The 19,971-nt window shown below is 45.6% G+C and overlaps 1 protein-coding gene across 3 annotated transcripts in view; it reads right to left on the reverse strand.

Moving 5' to 3' along the window:
• LOC130130425 (peroxisomal acyl-coenzyme A oxidase 3-like) overlaps positions 1 to 19,971 on the reverse strand; it is a 57,121-nt gene that overhangs the window by 9,120 nt on the left and 28,030 nt on the right. For all 3 annotated transcript variants that reach the window (XM_056300131.1, XM_056300132.1, XM_056300133.1), the window contains 7 exons: positions 19,736 to 19,918; positions 11,323 to 11,445; positions 10,894 to 11,014; positions 9,647 to 9,769; positions 7,001 to 7,114; positions 5,647 to 5,762; positions 3,699 to 3,873 (listed from right to left, as the gene is read on the reverse strand). In XM_056300131.1, coding sequence (XP_056156106.1) covers positions 3,699 to 3,873; positions 5,647 to 5,762; positions 7,001 to 7,114; positions 9,647 to 9,769; positions 10,894 to 11,014; positions 11,323 to 11,445; positions 19,736 to 19,918 — 955 coding nt within the window. The remainder of the gene's footprint in view (positions 1 to 3,698; positions 3,874 to 5,646; positions 5,763 to 7,000; positions 7,115 to 9,646; positions 9,770 to 10,893; positions 11,015 to 11,322; positions 11,446 to 19,735; positions 19,919 to 19,971) is intronic.

Here is a 19,971-nt window from a genome sequence, read left to right on the forward strand (position 1 = left end):
CCACTGCAGCTGATCAATTTATTGGTCCACTTCATTCAAATGTCAAACCTACCACTAAAAATCTTGGTATCATCTTTGACCAGAAAATCAATCACCATGTTACTAAGCTTGTCCAATCCTGTTTTCTTCAGCTATGAAATATTTCAAAAATCAGAAATATTTTGTCTTTTAAGGATATCAAAAAATTTTCTCCCGTCTAGATTACTGTAACTCCCTTTACTCTGGTCTCAACAAAGCTACTTTAAATCGTCTGCAGTTGGTTCAGAATGCAGCTGCTAGATTACTAACTAGAACTAGCCATAGGTCCCATATTACCCCTGTTCTTGCATCCCTCCATTGGCTTCCTGTAAAATTCAGAACAACTTATAAGATCTTATTGAATACATTATGTAATTTCATACATCTTGTCCCCAGTTATATTTTTGATCTTCTCATTCCTCATTCCACTCCCCGACCACTCCGATCCTCAAACCTCGGTCTTTTATCCGTCCCTCACTCCAACTAAAAAACAAAAGGTGACCGCGCCTTTGCAGTCTTGGCCCTAAGCCTCTGGAATGATCTCTCCCAATCCATTAGATTCGCTGAATCTTTGGACTGTTTTAAGCAGCTTCTAAAAACCCATCTTTTGAGGCAAGCCTTTTTATAGATTCCCACCCCTGACTTCTGTTTTGTTTAATTTTTTAGCTTGGTCTGTTACTTCCAATGCGACGTTTTTATAATCATTCAATTTATTTTATGTATGTATTCATTTTTTGTGTACAGAGTGTAAAGCACTTTGTAACTGTATGTTTTTAAAAGTGCTATATAAATACAATTTTGCTTGCTTGCTTCCATCTCAGAGGGCATGCATGTTTATGTATGAGCTCATATAAGAGAATCTTAGCATCCTTAGGGAGGATGTATAAACTCTTATTCACGACTCGGCAGCCAAACACTTCACTTTCCCCAGACGCTGGTTTCTGACTGGCAGTCTGGTGAGTCAGTCAAATGATTTGTTGGCTCCGGTTACAGAAATCAACCAAACAAACCAACATGTGCTGCTCAGCTGAAGCAAAGAACTGTTTAAAGTAGTTCATAGTCCGGATGGTGTAGCGGTCTATTCTGTTGCCTACCAACACGGGGATCGCCGGTTTGAGTCCCCGTGTTACCTCCGGCTTGGTCGGGTGTCCCTATAGACATAATTGGCCGTGTCTGCGGGTGGGAAGCCGGATGTGGGTGTGTGTCCTGGTCGCTGCCCTAGTGCCTCCTCTGGTCGGTCAAGGCGCCTGTTCGGGGGGGGGGGAGCGTGATCCCCCACGCGCTACGTCCCCTTGGTGAAACTCCTCACTGTTCGGTGAAAAGAAGCGGCTGGTGACTCCACGTGTATGGGAGGAGACATGTGGTAGTCTGCAGCCCTCCCCGGATCGGCAGAGGGGGTGGAGCAGTGACTGGGACAGCTTGGAAGAGTGGGGTAACTGGCCAAGTACATTTGGGGAAAAAAGGGGGGGGGATTGTTTAAAGTAGTGCTTGTTTTCACATCAGGAGAAAATGATAATGGAGGTGACTGATTAGCCATGGATCACCGTTGGTTATTTTACTGGTTGTGGACGGTGACTTGAAGAAGCATCACACAGTGAAAAGCCTGTGCAGGTGCATTCACAGCATGTGGTGTTCAAGCCTGTTATGGCAGAATTCAATTCATGTCATTGTTTCCTCTGTAATACATCTATTAATCTGTTTAATAAAAGTGGTGGTTGGTGTTCATGTTTGGATTTGTTTCTATTTTTTAAAAGTCCTTAGTCCTTATCTGTAATTGTAAGTGTAGAAATTACAATACATGGATAACACACACACACCTTCAAAGTAGAAGTACACACTCTCTGGGCATGGTGTTGTGAGTCTCACATGACAAGGAGTTGTGCTCTATGACCAGTAGGTCAAAAACACAACCCCAACACGATGTTGGACTAAAACCATTGCGTTACTGTATTTACTGTACTGCAGCAGCATGTGACTGAAGTGAGCCTTTAACACCACAAGCTGGCACACTAAAAGAACCACATTATTAGTAACACAAACACCAACAGTCAGTTGGGACAACGAGGTGCCCCGTCCTCTCATTATGTAGTTAGCTCTGTCCACTGACAGCCTGTGTGTGTCTTTCAGCTTGTGTGTGTCTGCAGCTGATGCTATGGAAGCAGCCTGTGCAGTGTGTACAAGGAAAGGGGTCTTTGTGCACTACCAAGACTGGCAGGCTGAAAGGCTTGAACAAAGCCTGCCATAAAGGAAGAAGTTTACCTGGGAAGGCCTGATGCCTTTGTGGTGAAATGTTGATTCCTGTGTTGTCTGCTCACCGCTGTGGTACCACAGACTCACTAGAACCAGTACACTCATCGTCCTGGGTGTGGAACCTAAAAGTAGCACACTTCCACTGTCTGTCTGAATTTGATCTTTCCCTAGTTGATTATCTCCGATGTTTCTCTCAGACTGGTCAGCTGGACAGGAAGTTCCGCCTTCTCCTCCTGGTGGGTTAATCACTGCTTGTTGGCACAATAAATGTCCACTGCCACCTTGTGTTAATTAGCTGTCTTCGTTGAAAAGAGAAAGTTCTGCCTGTCCTGTCTGCTGGACCAACCACACTGCAGTAAAACCTGTCTGTTCTTGTCACGCTTCATGCACACAGCTTCAAGTTTAGTTTGCAGAAAGTATCCACTAACACCGTTATTTTAAAGGTAGTCACTTCCGGAGGTTAAGGCTTTCATGAACTGAGTAAGACCTAAATCATTATTGTGTTCTCGGTGCATGCTCAATAATCCAGTAAACGTTCAACTTCTTTGACTAAATCATAATTGCTTTTCCACAGCTGGTGACAGACAGTAACGAGACAGACATTTGTTTATATGCTTCCGGTGTGGGAAGAAGTATCATTTATGCAGTGTCTTTGTCCATGTCCACGTCTAGGTTTGTGTCATCGTGTGAAATTTTTATTTTGATTGTCGATTTCACTTGGCTGGGAGAGCTGGTGCTGGATCAGCTGAGAGAGCCTGGTCTGCAGTGTCCTGTGGGCCTGAGGAGGAAACACCGAGGTGGTCTGGCGGCAGCCTCGCCTAGCGTCGCCTGTGCAGGGTTATTGTCTGCCTCTGCATTTGTGTTGTCGTGTGGAGTGTGGGGAGGTGTGTCGAAGGTGTCTGGCTGGAGTTGGCTTGGCTGGGGGAGCCTGGTCTGCTGCAGCCGATGGGCCCAGGGACCATGGTCCTGCCTGGAGCTGCGCCTGAGGAGGAAACACCGAGGGCAGTCTGATGGGACGCAGAAGTGGGGCAGGCTAGGCTAACTGCTAGCCCATGTAGACCGGCAGTTCCCACAGTCATCCTGGCTGGCGCTCGTTGTCTGGACGGTGCAGTTTTTGGACTGTGTTGCACTAGGTGGACTGTGTAGTTGGCTGGGTTTGTTTTGTTTTGTTTTTTGCTTTGTTCTCTCTGTTTTTGTATGTTTTTGGTGGTGTTGTTTTTGGAGGTTTTTGGATGTGTTTTTGTCTTTTGTGTTGCACTGCTGTGGGCTGGGGAAACAGAATTTCGTTTCTTTTGTGTTCGTAGCACATGATATTAAATGACAAATACATTGTTCCTGATTCCCGATTCCTGAAAAAGTTCAAGATGATAACATTGTCACTATACTAATGCTTAGTTGTGTTATGTTACACAGAGTAAGAAGTGACTGACCCTGGTACAGTGTGGCCATGTGGTTGCTGAGGGTCCAGAGGCCGTAGAGGGAACAGAGCTTCTTTAGGACTGGTCTGAGGTCATCGGGTGTGTTCTGGTCACAGGTGAAGTCGTGGAACCTCTGCAGAACAGTGTGCTCTATGTAGGCAACAGACAGGGAACGGCAGTAGTACACCTGGGACAAACACAAACACACAGGTTCTCATTTAGGGACCCTCTGACTGAACAAAGTCACTTTCACCCCGTCACACTGGCTCATTAAAATATGACCTCTAACGACAAGCTCCAGCTACATGGTTCTGCCAACACCAGCCCTCTTTTGGCGTTAACACTACACTGCTGAGATTTATCGCAAGTACAACTTTGTTTGTTTTTTTTTTGCATTGTTCCTGAATAGTCATGGAACAACTGAAAGAACATATGTGCACATGTTCCTTTGGCACCTGTCACACTCAAATGAACAACACGTTCATTTAACACCTGTTACACTCAGATGAACATTTAGCACCTGTCACACTCAGATGAACAACATTTAGCACCTGTCACATTCAGATGAACAACATTTAACACCTGTCACACTTAGATGAACATGTTCATTTAGCACCTGTCACACTCAGATGAACAACATTTAGCACCTGTCACATTCAGATGAACAACATTTAGCACCTGTCACACTCAGATGAACAACATTTAGCACCTGTCACACTCAGATGAACAACATTTAGCACCTGTTACACTCAGATGAACAACATTTAGCACCTGTCACACTCAGATGAACAACATTTAGCACCTGTCACACTCAGATGAACAACATTTAGCACCTGTTACACTCAGATGAACAACATTTAGCACCTGTCACACTCAGATGAACAACATTTAGCAACTGTCACATTCAGATGAACAACATTTAGCACCTGTTACACTCAGATGAACAACATTTAGCATCTGTCACACTCAGATGAACAACATTTAGTACCTGTCACACTCAGATGAACAACATTTAGCACCTGTCACACTCAGATGAACAACATTTAGCACCTGTCACACTCAGATGAACAACATTTAGCACCTGTCACATTCAGATGAACAACATTTAGCATCTGTCACACTCAGATGAACAACATTTAGTACCTGTCACACTCAGATGAACAACATTTAGCACCTGTCACACTCAGATGAACAACATTTAGCATCTGTCACACTCAGATGAACAACACTTAGTACCTGTCACACTCAGATGAACAACATTTAGCACCTGTCACACTCAGATGAACAACATTTAGCACCTGTCACACTCAGATGAACAACATTTAGCACCTGTCACACTCAGATGAACAACATTTAGCACCTGTCACACTCAGATGAACAACATTTAGCACCTTTTACACTCAGATGAACAACATTTAGCACCTGTTACACTCAGATGAATAACATTTAGCACCTGTTACACGCAGATGAACAACATTTAGCACCTGTTACACGCAGATGAACCAACATTTAGCACCTGTTACACTGAGATGAACAACATTTAGCACCTGTTACACGCAGATTAAAAACATTTAGCACCTGTCACACTCAGATGAACAACATTTAGCACCTGTTACACTAAGATGAACAAGACAGCACCTGTGTGATCCTGCCCAGTTCCAGTAGACCCTGCTAAAATGGGCTTACCCATCAGCACGAATTGTCAGCAAGCTTGTTATGGCCTAGACACAACTGCCCCTAACACACTGAGCTACAAAAATAGTCAAAAACAGAATACATTTTCCAGAACATGTTTTTCTACCTTTATTCTAAGCCACTGTCTTGTCTACTGTCCTAAGCAAGTGTGCGTGTGCATGTGTGTGTGTGTGTGTGTGTGTGTGTGTGTGTGTGTGTGTGTGTGTGTGTGTGTGTGTGTGTGTGTGTGTGTGTGTGTGTGTGTGTGTGTGTGTGTGTCTTTTACCTGGCTGTCATTGTGGGCCTCAAAGTTGGTCTTTCCAGAAGCCTTCTCCTGGGCAAGTTTCCTCTGGCTCTCCTTCAGGAGGAAACACACCAGCCACTTATAGGCCGCCAGCAGCACTGATGACAGAGAGGCAGGACACAAGGCCTTCCGTTTTTGTGGCGTGAACAGAGTTTGTTGCAAACTAATATTGTAAAGAGCTAAAAAGTATTGAAGTAGTATTACAGGTGCATCCTGGTGCCTCAAGGGGGACCTACATAATATTAGGCAGATGGTTTTAATGTCTTGGCTGATGGATGTATACCCTCTCACCCAGATGTGCACTTGAAACAAGCGGTAAACTAGGAGGGATTTTTCAAAAGGCTCATAAGGAATCTTATCAATATTTATTTCATTCACAACAAAACCCACTCTCAAGGTACCGAAATCTGACATCATCTGATCCAATGTTAATAGGTACTGGGTAGTATCGACATAACTGGGTCGCTACCCTTAAAAGTATTGAGTTCAGGGGTCCGCGGTGGTGTAGCGGTCTAAGCATCGGCTTTGTATCGATGCAGTTGCCTACGGGGGATCGGGGTTTGCGCCTTGGTCTCGTCAGATCCGACTATGGCTGGACTCGATGAAGCAGCAATAATTGGCAACGCTGTCTTCGGGAAGGAGGCGGAGTCGGCTTGTGTTCGTCACATGAATGCGTCTCTGTGTATGTGTCGGAAAAAGCAGTGGTTCGGCCTGAATTCGCCTTGTCACGGAAGTGGGGAGGCGTCTCCTTCGACACTGCCAGCCGTAGGGATGCAGTTGGCAAATGCATGCAGTACGAGGGTGGGTGTTTGAACTAAAATAGGGAGCAATTGGCCACTAAATTGGGAGAAAAAAGGGAAAAATCAGAAATAAATAATAATAAAAAAAGTATTGAGTTCGGACCCAACCCTACTGCCAACTGCTTGGTTATCTTAACAACCACCTAGCAACCATTTAGTTTACATTTGCAACCACCAATTAACACCCTGGCAACCAACTAGTTCTTCATAAATTTTATAATTCCATTACAACTGTGCTATCCTCTTTCAATGGTGTATTGTGTAAACACAACATCACTGCGTGTTGTGCGTCTTGGGAGAGAGATCCTCCTCTGTTGCTCTCCCTGAGCTTTCGTCCTATTGTTTCTCCGTCTTAGAGGTTTTTTTGGGGAGTTGTTACTTATCCGTTGTGAGGGTCTAAGGACAGGATGTTGTGTTGCTGTACAGCCCACTGAGGCAAATTTGTAATTTGTGATATTGAGCTATACAAATAAAACTGACTTGACTTGTATAAGAAACAGGAATCCAGTGTGTATCAGTCCTTGTGTGAAGCCTACCTGAAGAGTCCACACACTGCTCAATGGTCGTTGCGGTAAACTTTGTCTCAAGGATCTTGTTAAAATCATGTAAGAACTTGACAGACTCCGGAGGAGACTCAGTCCCCACACCGTCTGTAACCAGATGAAACACAGCAGACATAGGGGTTAAGCCAGGATGTGCTAAGAGGTCTGGGTTACCAGGCAAGCTCAAGTTGTGATGCCTTAGTTAAGGTGGACATCTCAGCTGAGTGTCCCTGGATGGCATGTCAGGTACCCATAACAAAGCTAGAGTAGCAGTGTAGCACGGTATGGGACACTGGGTTCCTACGTTACATCTATGTTGTGGCCTGACAGGAAATCAAAAGCACAAAAGCAAAACTAGAGAAAGAATATAAACACAGAAGAGTTAAAGGTGCAGGGTCCGCGGTGGTGTAGCGGTCTAAGCATCAGCTTTGTGTCGATGCAGTTGCCCATCAGATCCGACTATGGACGGACTCGATGAAGCAGCAGTAATTGGCAGCGCTGTCTTCGGGAGGGGGGCGGAGTCGGCTTGTGTTCGTCACATGAATGCATCTCTGTGTGTGTCGGAAATAGCAGTGGTTCGGCCTGAGCCACGTATGCGGCGAACGCATACGAGGGTGGGTGTTTGAACTAAAATAGGGAGCGATTGGCCACTAAATTGGGCGAAAAAAAACCCCGGAAAAATCGTAAATAAATAAATTTTAAAAAGGTGCAGGATGAGTATCATCCATCCAGCCATTATCCAAGCTGCTTATCCCAGTCGGGGTCACAGGGATGCTGGAGCCTATCACAGCATTCATTGGGTGGCAGGTAGGGAGACACCCTGGACAGGCTGCCAGGCCATCACAGGGCCGACACACACACACACACACACACACACACACACCTAGGGGCAATTCAGTACGGCCAAGTCACCTGACCTACATGTCTTTGGATTGTGGGAGGAAACCGGAGCCCCCGGAAGAAACCCACACAGACACGGGGAGAACATGCAAACTCCACACAGAGGATGACCCGGGACGACCCCCAAGGTTGGACTACCCCGGAGCTCGAACCCAGGACCTTCTTGCTGTGAGGCGACCGCACTAACTACTGCACCACCGCGCCACCTGTGTTTAAGTCAAAAGTATTACAAAAGCACAAGTATTACCTAGGTGGGAATGGATCCCTAAGGGAGCAGTTCAGCAAGTCTAGCAGTTAGCTAGAGAGATCATGTGGGGCAAGAGAAACAGGCTAATGGAGGCTCTTCTCTTGGGGCAATACATTAAACAAAGCAGCTCAATCAGAAAAAAGGAAGATGGTGGTGGAAGCAGCACTTCACTGGAGTCAAGGGAAAGGGTGTGCGTAAGCATTACGTTGCTGAACCAGGAGAATGCAGAGAAGTACTGAGGAGAACATTCTACAGCTTTAACCTTAGTTAAAAATAACTACAGAATAGATAGATAGCTGTCTATTAGTTAAACCAAGGACAGTAACTGGGGCTGGCAGGGTGCAACACCAACAGGAACTTACCTCGCCTGACTTCTCTACAGTGTAACATGACAGCAAGTTAATGATGGTGACTTCATTGATAGCACTCTTTGTGCTACAAAGAAAAGAAGCCTGCTGAATTTCTCAACTAATGAGAAAATCTGGATTAGCTAAATTAACTGTTGCTGTCCCCTCCCTCAACTATTACAATTAAGCTGCCTTTAAGCAAGGCACATAACCCCATTCCCGCCAGGTAAACTAAGAAGCCATCAGAGGACTGGGGTTTCACTGGGCTGCTTTCAAGTTTAAAGCCTCCTACAGACCGTGTGATGGGGTGTCTCAGATGAAAGATGACTACACGTGGCGATGTCTTTGGTCATGGCTCCAAAACGGTGGTCCTATGTGGCAACCGTGAGACAGGTTCCTTGTGAGACAGGTTCTTTGTGAAACAGGTTCCCTGTGAGACAGGTTCACTGTGAGACAGGTTCTGTGAGACAGGTTCCTTGTGAGACAGGTTCACTGTGAGACAGGTTCCCTGTGAGACAGGTTCACTGTGAGACAGGTTCAAAGACGGCCATTATGACGGTCTTGTGACCGAAGACGACCTGGGACAAAAGTCAAGACAGGTTCAGAAATGTAGGACGACCGTCTCACAACGTGACTGCTGCTACCACCTGCGTCTACTAACAACCAATAGAAATGCAGCATGAAGTGACGCGCTGATCAACGCCACACACAATCTCTGCTGGCGCTAAACACAAACAAGCACACTGTCAGCATCTGTGACCCAAATGCCCTGGATTCAACACAACGAGCAACAAAACCAGCCGTCGTGACTACTGAAAGGACTGGGTTCCTGCTTGGCGTCATGTTGCTCTACCAGCGGCGTAGATTGATGACACGCTGATGCGGCGCGCTCGCTGATGACGTTTTTATGGACTTGTGTGGTAGGCTGTGATTCAGTAGTTTTGTCATGGTACAGTCTACACACATCACACTTGATGTGGTACCAGGTGTATTAGACCCACATCGCACAGTGTGGCCTGCAGTAAACCGACAGGACTGCTGACACCACACAGTCTGTAGGAGGCATAAAAGAAGACAGATTGTAGAGGAGAGTCAAAGTGAACACAGTCCCTGACACGTAAGTTGGTAAGTGAAGCGGCTACTGACCGGAGTGCTTGGTATGGAGCCAGCTGAGCAGGTAGTTGCTGGTCTGTTGCAGTAGTACATTGTTGTCTCCCTCGTATGTGCAGTTGGGGTCGTTGTCATCACGGATATCACCCAAGCGGTTCACTGAGGGGAAGCAGAGAGACGCGGTTACAGATGAGCAGGTGCATGTGTGAGTGTGGTGTGAGTGTTTGGGGTCAGACTGAGTGGTATTAGTGAGGTGAGCAGGGCAACAGGCAGCTCTTGGTCTGAGAGCCAAGAGCAGTTCATTGGAACAGTGAGGAAAAGCTGCACATGGATTAACCAATACCAAACCTGTGTCCTCCTGGCTCAGAGGACAGACGTATCACTGCATTAAGTGAAGTAGAGTGAGGAAAGTGAGGAAGCCACGCTGTTGGCACCAGTGTTGTGTCTTTGTGTAGACCTTCCCTACAAGTACTAACAACTGTAACCTCAAGCCAACACATGTAATGGACAATCTTTGAGAAGCTCCTTTCTGTCCTTGCAAATTAAAGTTCAAAAGCAACACCCCTTATAAGACCAGCGTATTTATAAGACCAGGGTATTTATAAGACCAGGGTATTTATAAGACCGGGGTATTTATGAGATCGGGGTATTTATGAGACCAGGGTATTTATAAGACCAGGGTATTTATGAGACCGGGGTATTTATAAGACCAGGGCATTGGGGCATCCAGGTAGCGTAGCGGTTTATGCCATTGCCCACCAACATGGGGGTCCTGGTTCGAATCCCCGTGTTATCTCCGGTTTGGTCAAGTGTCCCTACAGACACAACTGGCCGTGTCTGCAGTGGGGAGCCGGATGTGGGTATGTGTCCTGGTCACTGCACTAGCACCTCCTCTGGTCGGTTGGGGGCGCCTGGTAAGGGGGGGGGACTGGGGGAATAGCGTGGTCCTCCCATGTGCTATGTCCCCCTGGTGAAACTCCTCACTGTCAGGTGTAAAGGAGCGGCTGATGACTCCACATGTATGGGAGGAGGCATGTGGTAGTCTGCAGCCCCTCCCCGGATCAGCAGGGGGGGTGGAGCAGAGACCGGGAAGGCTCGGAAGAGTGGGGTAATTGGCCGGATACAATTAGGGAGAAAAAGGAGGGTAAAAACCCCAAACAAATAAATAAATAAGAGCAGGGTATTGTGTATTGTCATAGCAGCTTTAAAGTGTGTGAGTGTGTGTGGGGGGGGGGTGATGAAGAGAAAGAGAGTCTGGAAGTGGGAGAGGGTAAGACACTAACTGGCCAGGTATCCATGTCCACCACAGGCCTCCCTGCACTCCTGAATTCCTCTCTGAGCTGTCCAGGAGCCCAGGGGCTTCATGGAGCAGGCTATAGCATGAAGCTCTCGGCCTAGCTCCACCTGCACACACACACACACAGACACAGACACACACACACACACACAGTCTCTTACATGCATAATCACAAACCATGTTGGAGACACACTCAAGAGCTGAACAGAGTAATAACACAACAACCACACACATTTACCTTTAATAAGGACACACTGGTGTGTAACACACAACAACCACACACATTTACCTTTAATAAGGACACACTGGTGTGTAACACACAACAACCACACACATTTACCTTTAATAAGGACACACTGGTGTGTAACACACAACAACCACACATATTTACCATTTAAGCTTCAACTTTCCTCACCTGTCGGTTGCTTTTGTCCTTCATCATCTGTCCAACCTGAAACTCCACAAAATTCATGAAGACAGACTTGGAGAAGTGGTCCAGAGCGTACACTGCTGCCAGGAAGGGGAGGAGACGCCATTGCTGTCAGGACGAATGGAAGACAATAACACACTACCGTCAGACGCCGACAAGGTCACACAAAACAGAGGTAGTTTCACACAGCAGCCATGCTGCCCTGACTGCTACGCACTTCCTGGAATGAGAGAGTTGTTTTTTTCCCTTTTTCTCCCCAACTGTACCTGGCCAATCACCCTGCTCACTGAGCCGCTCTGGCCGCTGCTCCACCCTCTCTGCTCCACCCCCGCTGCTACACCCCCTCTGCTGATCCAGGAGGGCTGCAGACTACCACATGCCTCCTCCCATACATGTGGAGTCACCAGCCGCTTCTTTTCACCTGACAGTGAGGAGTTTCACCAGGGGGACGTAGCGCGTGGGAGGATCACGCTATTCCCCCCAGTTCCCCCTCCCCCAAACAGGCACCCCGACTGACCAGAGGAGGCGCCAGTGCAGCGACCAGGACACATACCCACATCTGGCTTCCCACCTGCAGACACGGCCAATTGTGTCTGTAGGGACGCCCAACCAAGCCGGAGGCAACACGGGGATTTGAACAGGTGATCCCCGTGTTGGTAGGCAACAGAATAGACCGCCACGCTACCCAGACGCCCCGGGAATGAACGAGTTTTAAAGAACACGATAACAGAAAGGTGAATCAGCTCATGTGGACACAACCTTTTCTGACAGAAACGTTTCATCATCATCTTGTCTGTTTTCCACGACATGGTACCGGCTCCACTCGACTGGACTCGCGTCTGTGTCGTCTTCCATGACCGTAACAGCACCCCTCAGTGTAGCGGCACATTCGGCTCTCCATTTTTTTTTCAATTTCAAAATGTACTTTAAGATAACTCCGCTTCCACCGCTTCGGTATTTAAAAATGCTGGGTGATATCCCATGCACGTATTGATGACGCAGGGAGGCTAATTGCCAGTGACTGCCCAATACAGCGACTGCCCACCCCATGTTTTGCTGCTGTTGTTGGTTATTTGGAAATAAATCCAGTGACTCTGCGGGGGGAGTTTGGGCTGACCCAAATCTGGGCTTGTCGTCATACAGAAAAGGAATAGAGAAGATTCATAAACATGAAAAATCAAAAGCCCACCGTGACGCAGAACGAGCATATCTAATGACCAAGTATCATATCAGTAAGGATAACTCGGTGATTGCAGAACTATTAAAAGCAGAATGAGAACAGGTGGAGAAGAAAAGGAGAATCCTCCACAGGTTAGTTGATGTGACTCTGTTTCTGGCCCGGCAGGGTCTTACTTTTCGTGGCCACCGAGAGTACGCGTGTTTGGTAGCCCCGCATGCAAACGAAGGAAACTTTATAGAGCTACTGAAATTATTGGCCCAGTACGATTCGATTTTAGAAAATCACCTGAAATCGCCAGCTGACAGCAAGGTGACATAAATCTGCAACCACTCACAAAACGAACTTAGTGAGGCACTCGCCAGTGAGACCCTCGGCGCTATTATACAAGAGGTCAAGACAGCTAAGTTCTATTCACTTATTGTCGTCTCAACCATTGATGTAGCAAAAATAGACCAGTTGCCTTTGTCACTGCGGTATGTCCCAGAAAAGGGCGACACAGCAGAGCGCTTCGTGAAATTTGACGAATTGCCTGACAGCAGCGCTGAAGCATTTTGTAATATTTTGACTGGCGTGCTCAATGATCTTGGGCTTAATGTTACTTTTTTGAGAGGCCAGGCGTATGACAGTGCATGAAATATGTCCGGACACATTTCGGGTCTGCAAGCCAGAGCTACAGAAAACTGCACCGGCAAAGCATCCTCCATACATGGTTGCGCACACAACTTGAATTTGATATTACTGGACGCTGTGTTCCTCCAATAGTGCAAAACTATTTTTCGGCACTCTTGAGAGACTTTATTGTTTTTTGACCTCAAGCCACCCTAGGTTTAGGATATTAGAAGAGGAACAAGACAAGACGAAATTGGACAGAACAGTTCTTACTCTTAACAGCCTGTCGGACACCAGGTGGGCCTCGAGGAAACAGGCTACGGAGGCCGTTATTCAGAGTCTCACTGCAACTCTGAAGGCGCTGGACAGAATCCAGCATCACAGCCATACATCACCGAAAGCAGCATCCGAGGCACAAGGCCTTCTCTCAAAAATGAGCGCTTTCGAATTCAAGGTAATGCTCCTGTTTTGGAATACCGTGTTAAAAGAGACACACATTTTGTCTAACTACTTACAGAAAGATTCCATAAACACGGCTGTTGGTCTAATCAACACTTGCATAGCTCAGATAAGTGAACTATGGACAGATGAAGCCTTTGACGCCATGGTGGGCACAGTGAAACAGATGGCGGAGGAGAGCAACGGGGCCGCGGAGTTTCAAGAAGAAAGTGCCCAAAAGAAGAAACAATATTTTGAGGAAAATGCAGAGGATGAGTCAATCCAAGATGCAAGAGGTCGCTTTAAGATTGAATTATATTTTTTAAATCCTGGATATTTCTTTGGAGAAATTCAAGACTAGATTTGCAGACTTTAGACAGGTTGCCTCACTTTTTTCCGTGCTCAACCCCAAATGCTATTTGCTTCCTGGTGCAGAAAAAAAGATGCAGACTGTCGCACGGTTTTTCAGTGGCGATGTATCTGATCCAGATGGAGCAGTCGACGAGTTTCTCTCCTTTCACACCATGTACTTGGAGTTGTCCATGGACCTTGACACGGATGCAGTCCTACCTTTTCTCATTTCCAATGACATGCACAATGCATACCTGTAGCTAACGCAATTCCAAGTTTAATTCTAAAGACAGTTCCCTGTTTAACAACCACTTATTCATATTATTGCAGGTCTAATGTTTTAAATATGTATTACAGTATTTCCTGTTTTTTTTTGCTTTGAGGGACTTTTATTCTGAAATTACGACCTGATAGAGGGTATGCATTGACGTCACTTTCCCACTGGAACACACCCCCTCAGTCGCAGTGAGTGGCAAAACATCCCGCAACATGGTTCCTTCTAGTAGGGGAAACAGTGAAACCGGGATTATAATGCAAGATTATCTGCCTAAATTAAAGGAAGTTGGACTTGACAGTGACACGTACAGTTTACCAAATAACCAGTGGTCCATGGACATTAACATTTGGCCACAAATCCAGTTTCCTGATATCTATATATACTTGATTTCTATGCCAGGGAAATACACAAAGCAAAGCCTGAAGGTATAGAAAAGCCTTGACGCTTGGTTGTACTTCAAGGCGGGATTTGTTGGCAAAATTAAAGTGCCGAGGACACCAATGGACATCTGGTTGTATGTGGACAGGTTTGTACAAATATTTATTTTATTTTTTTAAGTTACAACTGTGAAAACTGTAACGTTAAGCCAACCATTCTCCCCTTTGTTTGTAGAACACAACACAAGGAGGTTTTTAAAAAAAATATGCTGACAAAAACTTGGCCACAAATAGACACCCAATTCCAACACCTGCAGCGTTTAGTGGCGATCCAATTCACTACATCGAACGGAAAGCCTCATTCAAGTCTCGTTGACCAAGAGTATTTCCTCGGCCGATAAGTTCTATTATTTAAAGAAATACATCAGTGGCCCTGCTCCTAAATGCCTGGAAGGCACCTTTTATAGAGATGATAATGAAGCATACAGCGATGCACGGAATAAGCTCAACCAACGCTATGGTCAGCCTTTTATCATACAACGAGCTTTCAGAGACAGCTGTCAAAATGGCCGAAAATACAGCCCAAAGATGCAGAAGGCTTAAGAACATTTGCCTATTTCCTGAATGCCTGTCTACAAGCCATGCCTCATGTGAAGGGCCTAGAAATATTAAATGACTGTGAAGAAAACCGAAAGCTGATGCATAAAGTTTCGGACTGGCTGGCATCCCGTTGGAATTGTGAGGTCACAGTAGCACTTATGGACAGTAAAGAGTTACCCACCTTCAAAAACTTTCCTAACTTTGTCACCCTCAAAGCAGAGATAGCATGAAACCCAGTTACTTTCCTACATGCTCTTCACTCATCTAATTCATCCTATGACAGAAGAAGCACAAAGGAATCAAAGGGAAACAAAGCCAATGACTTCAGCATCCAAACTGCTGTAAATGGTGACAAATCAATGTCAAGCAATGGAAAATCAAGACATCCATGCATGTGGTGCAAAAATGTCAAACATCAACTACCCAAGTGCCCAGACTTCACAGAAAAATCCTTAAATGATCGACGAAAGTATGTAAAAGAAAATAAGCTTTGTTATGGGTTTCTAAAACCAGGTCAAAGTGCCAAGGAATGTCGTCACCGCCACACTTGTGATGTATGCAAGGGAAGACACCCCACCTGTCTCCATGATGAGAACTACAGAGGGCGTGAAGGTAGAGAAGGTCCTGTATCCACTGTGAACTCAGCTTCAAGCACTCCAGATGAAACCACGGCAGCAATAGCACTCAATGTCACCAGAGGGGGTCAGTCATGCAGCACTTCTATGATCATTCCTGTGTGGGTGTCCACTGACCCATCAAATGAACAGCTTGTTTATGCATTATTGGACACTCAAAGTGACAGCACATTCATCAACAATGGGGTGAGCAATGAATTACAAGCAAATACCCAAGCTGTGAAGCTGAAACTTACCACTATGCTTGGAGAGAGCATGATCATGAAGTGTGAAAGGATATCTGGACTCAGGGTGAGAGGCTACAATTCATGCATCCACATTGATCTTCCTTCTACATATACAAAAGACTGCATTCCTGGGAATCATGATCATGTACCCACTCATGGAACTGCAAGAAGACGACCTCATTTAACAGCAATCGCCAATAAAGTGCCACCCCTCCTCACCTGTGATGTTGGGCTCTTAATTGGGTTCAACTGTCCCAGAGCATTAACACCCAGACAGGTATAAGCCGGAAAAGACAACAAGCACTGTGCCATCCTTACAGATTTAGGATGGAGCATTGTGGGCTGTTCAACACCAAGCTTAGATGGAACAGACACCTGCCCATGTCACAAAGTCTCAGTAAAGGAACTGCCTCCAGTAACACCAATGGATGTTATCAGCGCCCTGGAGTCAGACTTTAAGGACATCAAAGGAGATGACAAAATGGTCTCGCAAGAGGATCTAATTTTCCTGAGCAAACTAAAAGAAGGCATAAAACTAAATGAGGGACATTATGAGATGCCTTTAAGCAATGGCCACACTTACCTGATAACAGAAAACTTGCTGAAATCAGACTCGCTGGAAGTTTTACAGAGATGAGGAATATAAGAAGGACTACATGACATGCATGAAGGAAATCATAGAGAGGTGATCTTGAACAAGTGCAAGAAGATGGAATAACAGGTGAACAATGGTACATCCCTCATCACGGCATATACCACCCTAAAAAGCCTGACAAGCTGCGTATTGTATTCGACTGCTCTGCGAAGTGTGGCGGCACAAGCCTCAATGAACATCTTCTTACAGGGCCAGACATGATAAAGAACCTCACCGGTGTCCTTCTATGGTTCAAACGGCATCCTATAGCTCCTATGTGTGATATAGAAAAAATGTTTCATCAGTTCCATGTGCCAGACCAAGATCGCAATTACTTACGTTTCCTGTGGGGGAAAGATGGAGATGCAAGCACACAACCTCAGGATTACCAAATGAAAGTCCATACTTTCGGTGCAGTGTCATCCCCTGGCTGTGTGAATTATGGGCTGAAGTACCTAGCCAATGAAAACAGACTCTCATATCCAGTAGGATCGCAGTTTATGGCAAGAGACGTTTACGTGGACGACGGAGTCACAAGTACGGATACCGTGGAAAAGGCCATTCAGTTGGCACAGGAGGCAAGAGAAATATGCACCAGGGGTGGTATCTGTCTTCACAAATTTGTGTCAAACAACCATGCTGTCCTAAAGAGTATACTCCCATCAGAGCGGGCGACAGGTGCCAAGACAAAGAATTTGACTTTCTCTGACACACCAGTAGAGTGAGCTCTAGGGAGTCACTGGAGCATAGACAGGGATAGTTTCAGAGTCAACAAAACTATGACAAACCAACTAGGGACACGTAGAGGCATACTGGCTACTGTCGCATCTCTTGGCTTCCTTGCGCCATATGTCTTTACTGGGAAGAAGATCCTGCAAGAAACGTGCCGTCAAGGTGTTGGCTGGGATGACCCCCTACCAGAAATGTCGAGGCCACGGTGGGAGAGCTGGCGACGTGACTTTGCCAACCTAGAGAAGATATATATAGCTCGATGTTACATACCTGTCGATTTTGGAGAAGTCATTGAAACAGAGTTGCACCACTTTTCTGATGCAAGCACAAGCGGATATGGGCAGTGTTCTTATCTGAGAGTCAAGAACCAGAGAGGGGAGATTCACTGTTGTCTGGTGATTGGAAAGGCCCGTGTTTCTCCCATAGAATTAACTACAATACCAAGGCTGGAATTAACCGCAGCAGTGGTTTCAGTTACTGTCAGCAATATGCTCAGAGAGAAGCTTAGTTGTGCTAATGTGAAAGAGTACTTCTGGACAGACTCCAAGGTAGTGTTGCGCTATATAAATAACAACTTAAGGCACTTTCATACCTTTGTCGCCAACAGGGTCCAGAAGGTCCGTAATAGCAAAACCCCCAAGCTATGGCGTTATGTGCCCACGGATAAGAATCCAGCAGATGATGCATCCCGGGGAAGAACGGTGAATGAGCTGCTCAGATCCAACTGGTCCAGAGGTCCCATGTTCCTCTGGGAAAGTGAGATATCCACACAACAGGATGTGGTACCAGATCTGGCTGTAGGGTTTGGAGTTTTTAAATAAATGAAAAATCATCAGTTGAAGTGTTGACCATCATTCGGTGAGGATGCTACAATACCTGCAACTTACAATACTCCACAAAATATATAAGACAATCTCTGTTACCAGTGCCAGGGCTGAAAGGAGTTTCAGCCGACTAAAACTCATCGAGAGTTATTTATGTTCGTGCATGAATGAGGGCCAACTCTCCAACCTAACTCTCTTTTGCACTGAACGGGATATCTAGATCGACAGAGACAAGGTCATTGGCAGGTTTGCCCATATGAAAGACAGAAAAATTAAACTTTTATAATGAAAAAAAGGGACTGGACATTAACTTGTATATAGTTCATTCAATGTTTCGAGTTAATGGATTACTTTTTATAAATGCTTTGGAGTTTAACCAGCTACGGGCAGGCCCGCTTGGTGAGTAAATGTTGTGTTTGCATTTCGCAGCGTGCGAGAGAGAAGAGAGACTGAAGTTTAGTGTTGTCAATATGCCGCCTCAGTGCTGCGCTCTGTCTGTCTGTATAATCTTTGCATTGGGAACTATTGTAATTAATGCTGTTGTAATTATTGCTTTAAATGATGGCTGTGCTAACTGTGCAGTGTGGTGATGTGAACGTGTGCTCTCCTTGGCACTGAAATGAAGGCGGTCAGAACCGTGCATTTTTGTTTGTTTACGTAGGCTATTGTATCCGATGCCAGGTGGACTAAGATGTATGGCAGATTACTGTGTTATGTCTTAGGCTGGCAATGAGATGGCGTTTTCTGTCTTAAAAGACTCATGACTGGTGAAACCTTTTTCCTCTTCTTACATAAGCTGAATGCCAATTGACGAGCATTTGTTCTATGTGTCACAGGACACATTTAAGCATAGTTGTCTCTGTTTCATTGTGCTTTTGCGTGTGTTTGTGTGTGTGTGTGGGGCCCCAAAGAGAGCTCCATGCCCTTGCGTCAGTGTCCAGGACCCGCCCCTGGTCACAGACGCTCACCGACAGCCCAACACTGGCCAACAGCCTGGTGTGTCAGGGCCTTTAGATGAGTGATGAAATGTATCTGTCAGTAAACGTGCCCAGATGAACCGAGTCACCGCTCTGATTTCCTTACCTGCATTACTGAGGACGCATCAAGACACTTAAAGAACACGAGTTCCACTTCTTTAATGCAGACCACTAAGGTATCAGATTTCTTCCAAATTTAAATAAATGCAGAGAAGAGATCAGAAATGCTGAACACATTTTTACACATGTCCATCATGTCTTCCAAACAAGTATGTTTTCCTAGACACAAACAAAAACCTTGCAATTTGTAACTACAGAAGAAAATACTTTCACGTTTCTAAATTTAAAATTCTTATTCTACAAATTATATTGTTACATTGTATTTAAGTCCCCTTCTTCTACATCTTTTATTATTAGTATTAGTATTATTATTGTTGTTGTTGTTATTATTGTTATTATTATTATTATTATCATTAATGTTACGATCATTCTATCTGGCTCTGCATACACAGGCCAGCCAGGCCCTCATCATATCACCTGTAACTGGTACTCCAAAACAGGGATCTCCTCAGAGTCTCTGGGCCCAAACTGCCGTCTGGTGGCAGAGAAACGTATGGCCACAGTCAAGGCTAGCTTCAGATTATCCTTTGCCATCCTACAAATGGAAATACGGCCACCGGACAACGCCCCCAGAGCTGCCCCAAAACGCTTGTTGGGATCCTAGAAAGAGTGGTGTAAAAAACAAAACAACAAAAGACAGAACAGAGAAGAGA

The sequence above is a fragment of the Lampris incognitus genome, chromosome 20 (assembly GCF_029633865.1).
Source record: "Lampris incognitus isolate fLamInc1 chromosome 20, fLamInc1.hap2, whole genome shotgun sequence".
Classification (NCBI taxonomy): domain Eukaryota; kingdom Metazoa; phylum Chordata; class Actinopteri; order Lampriformes; family Lampridae; genus Lampris; species Lampris incognitus.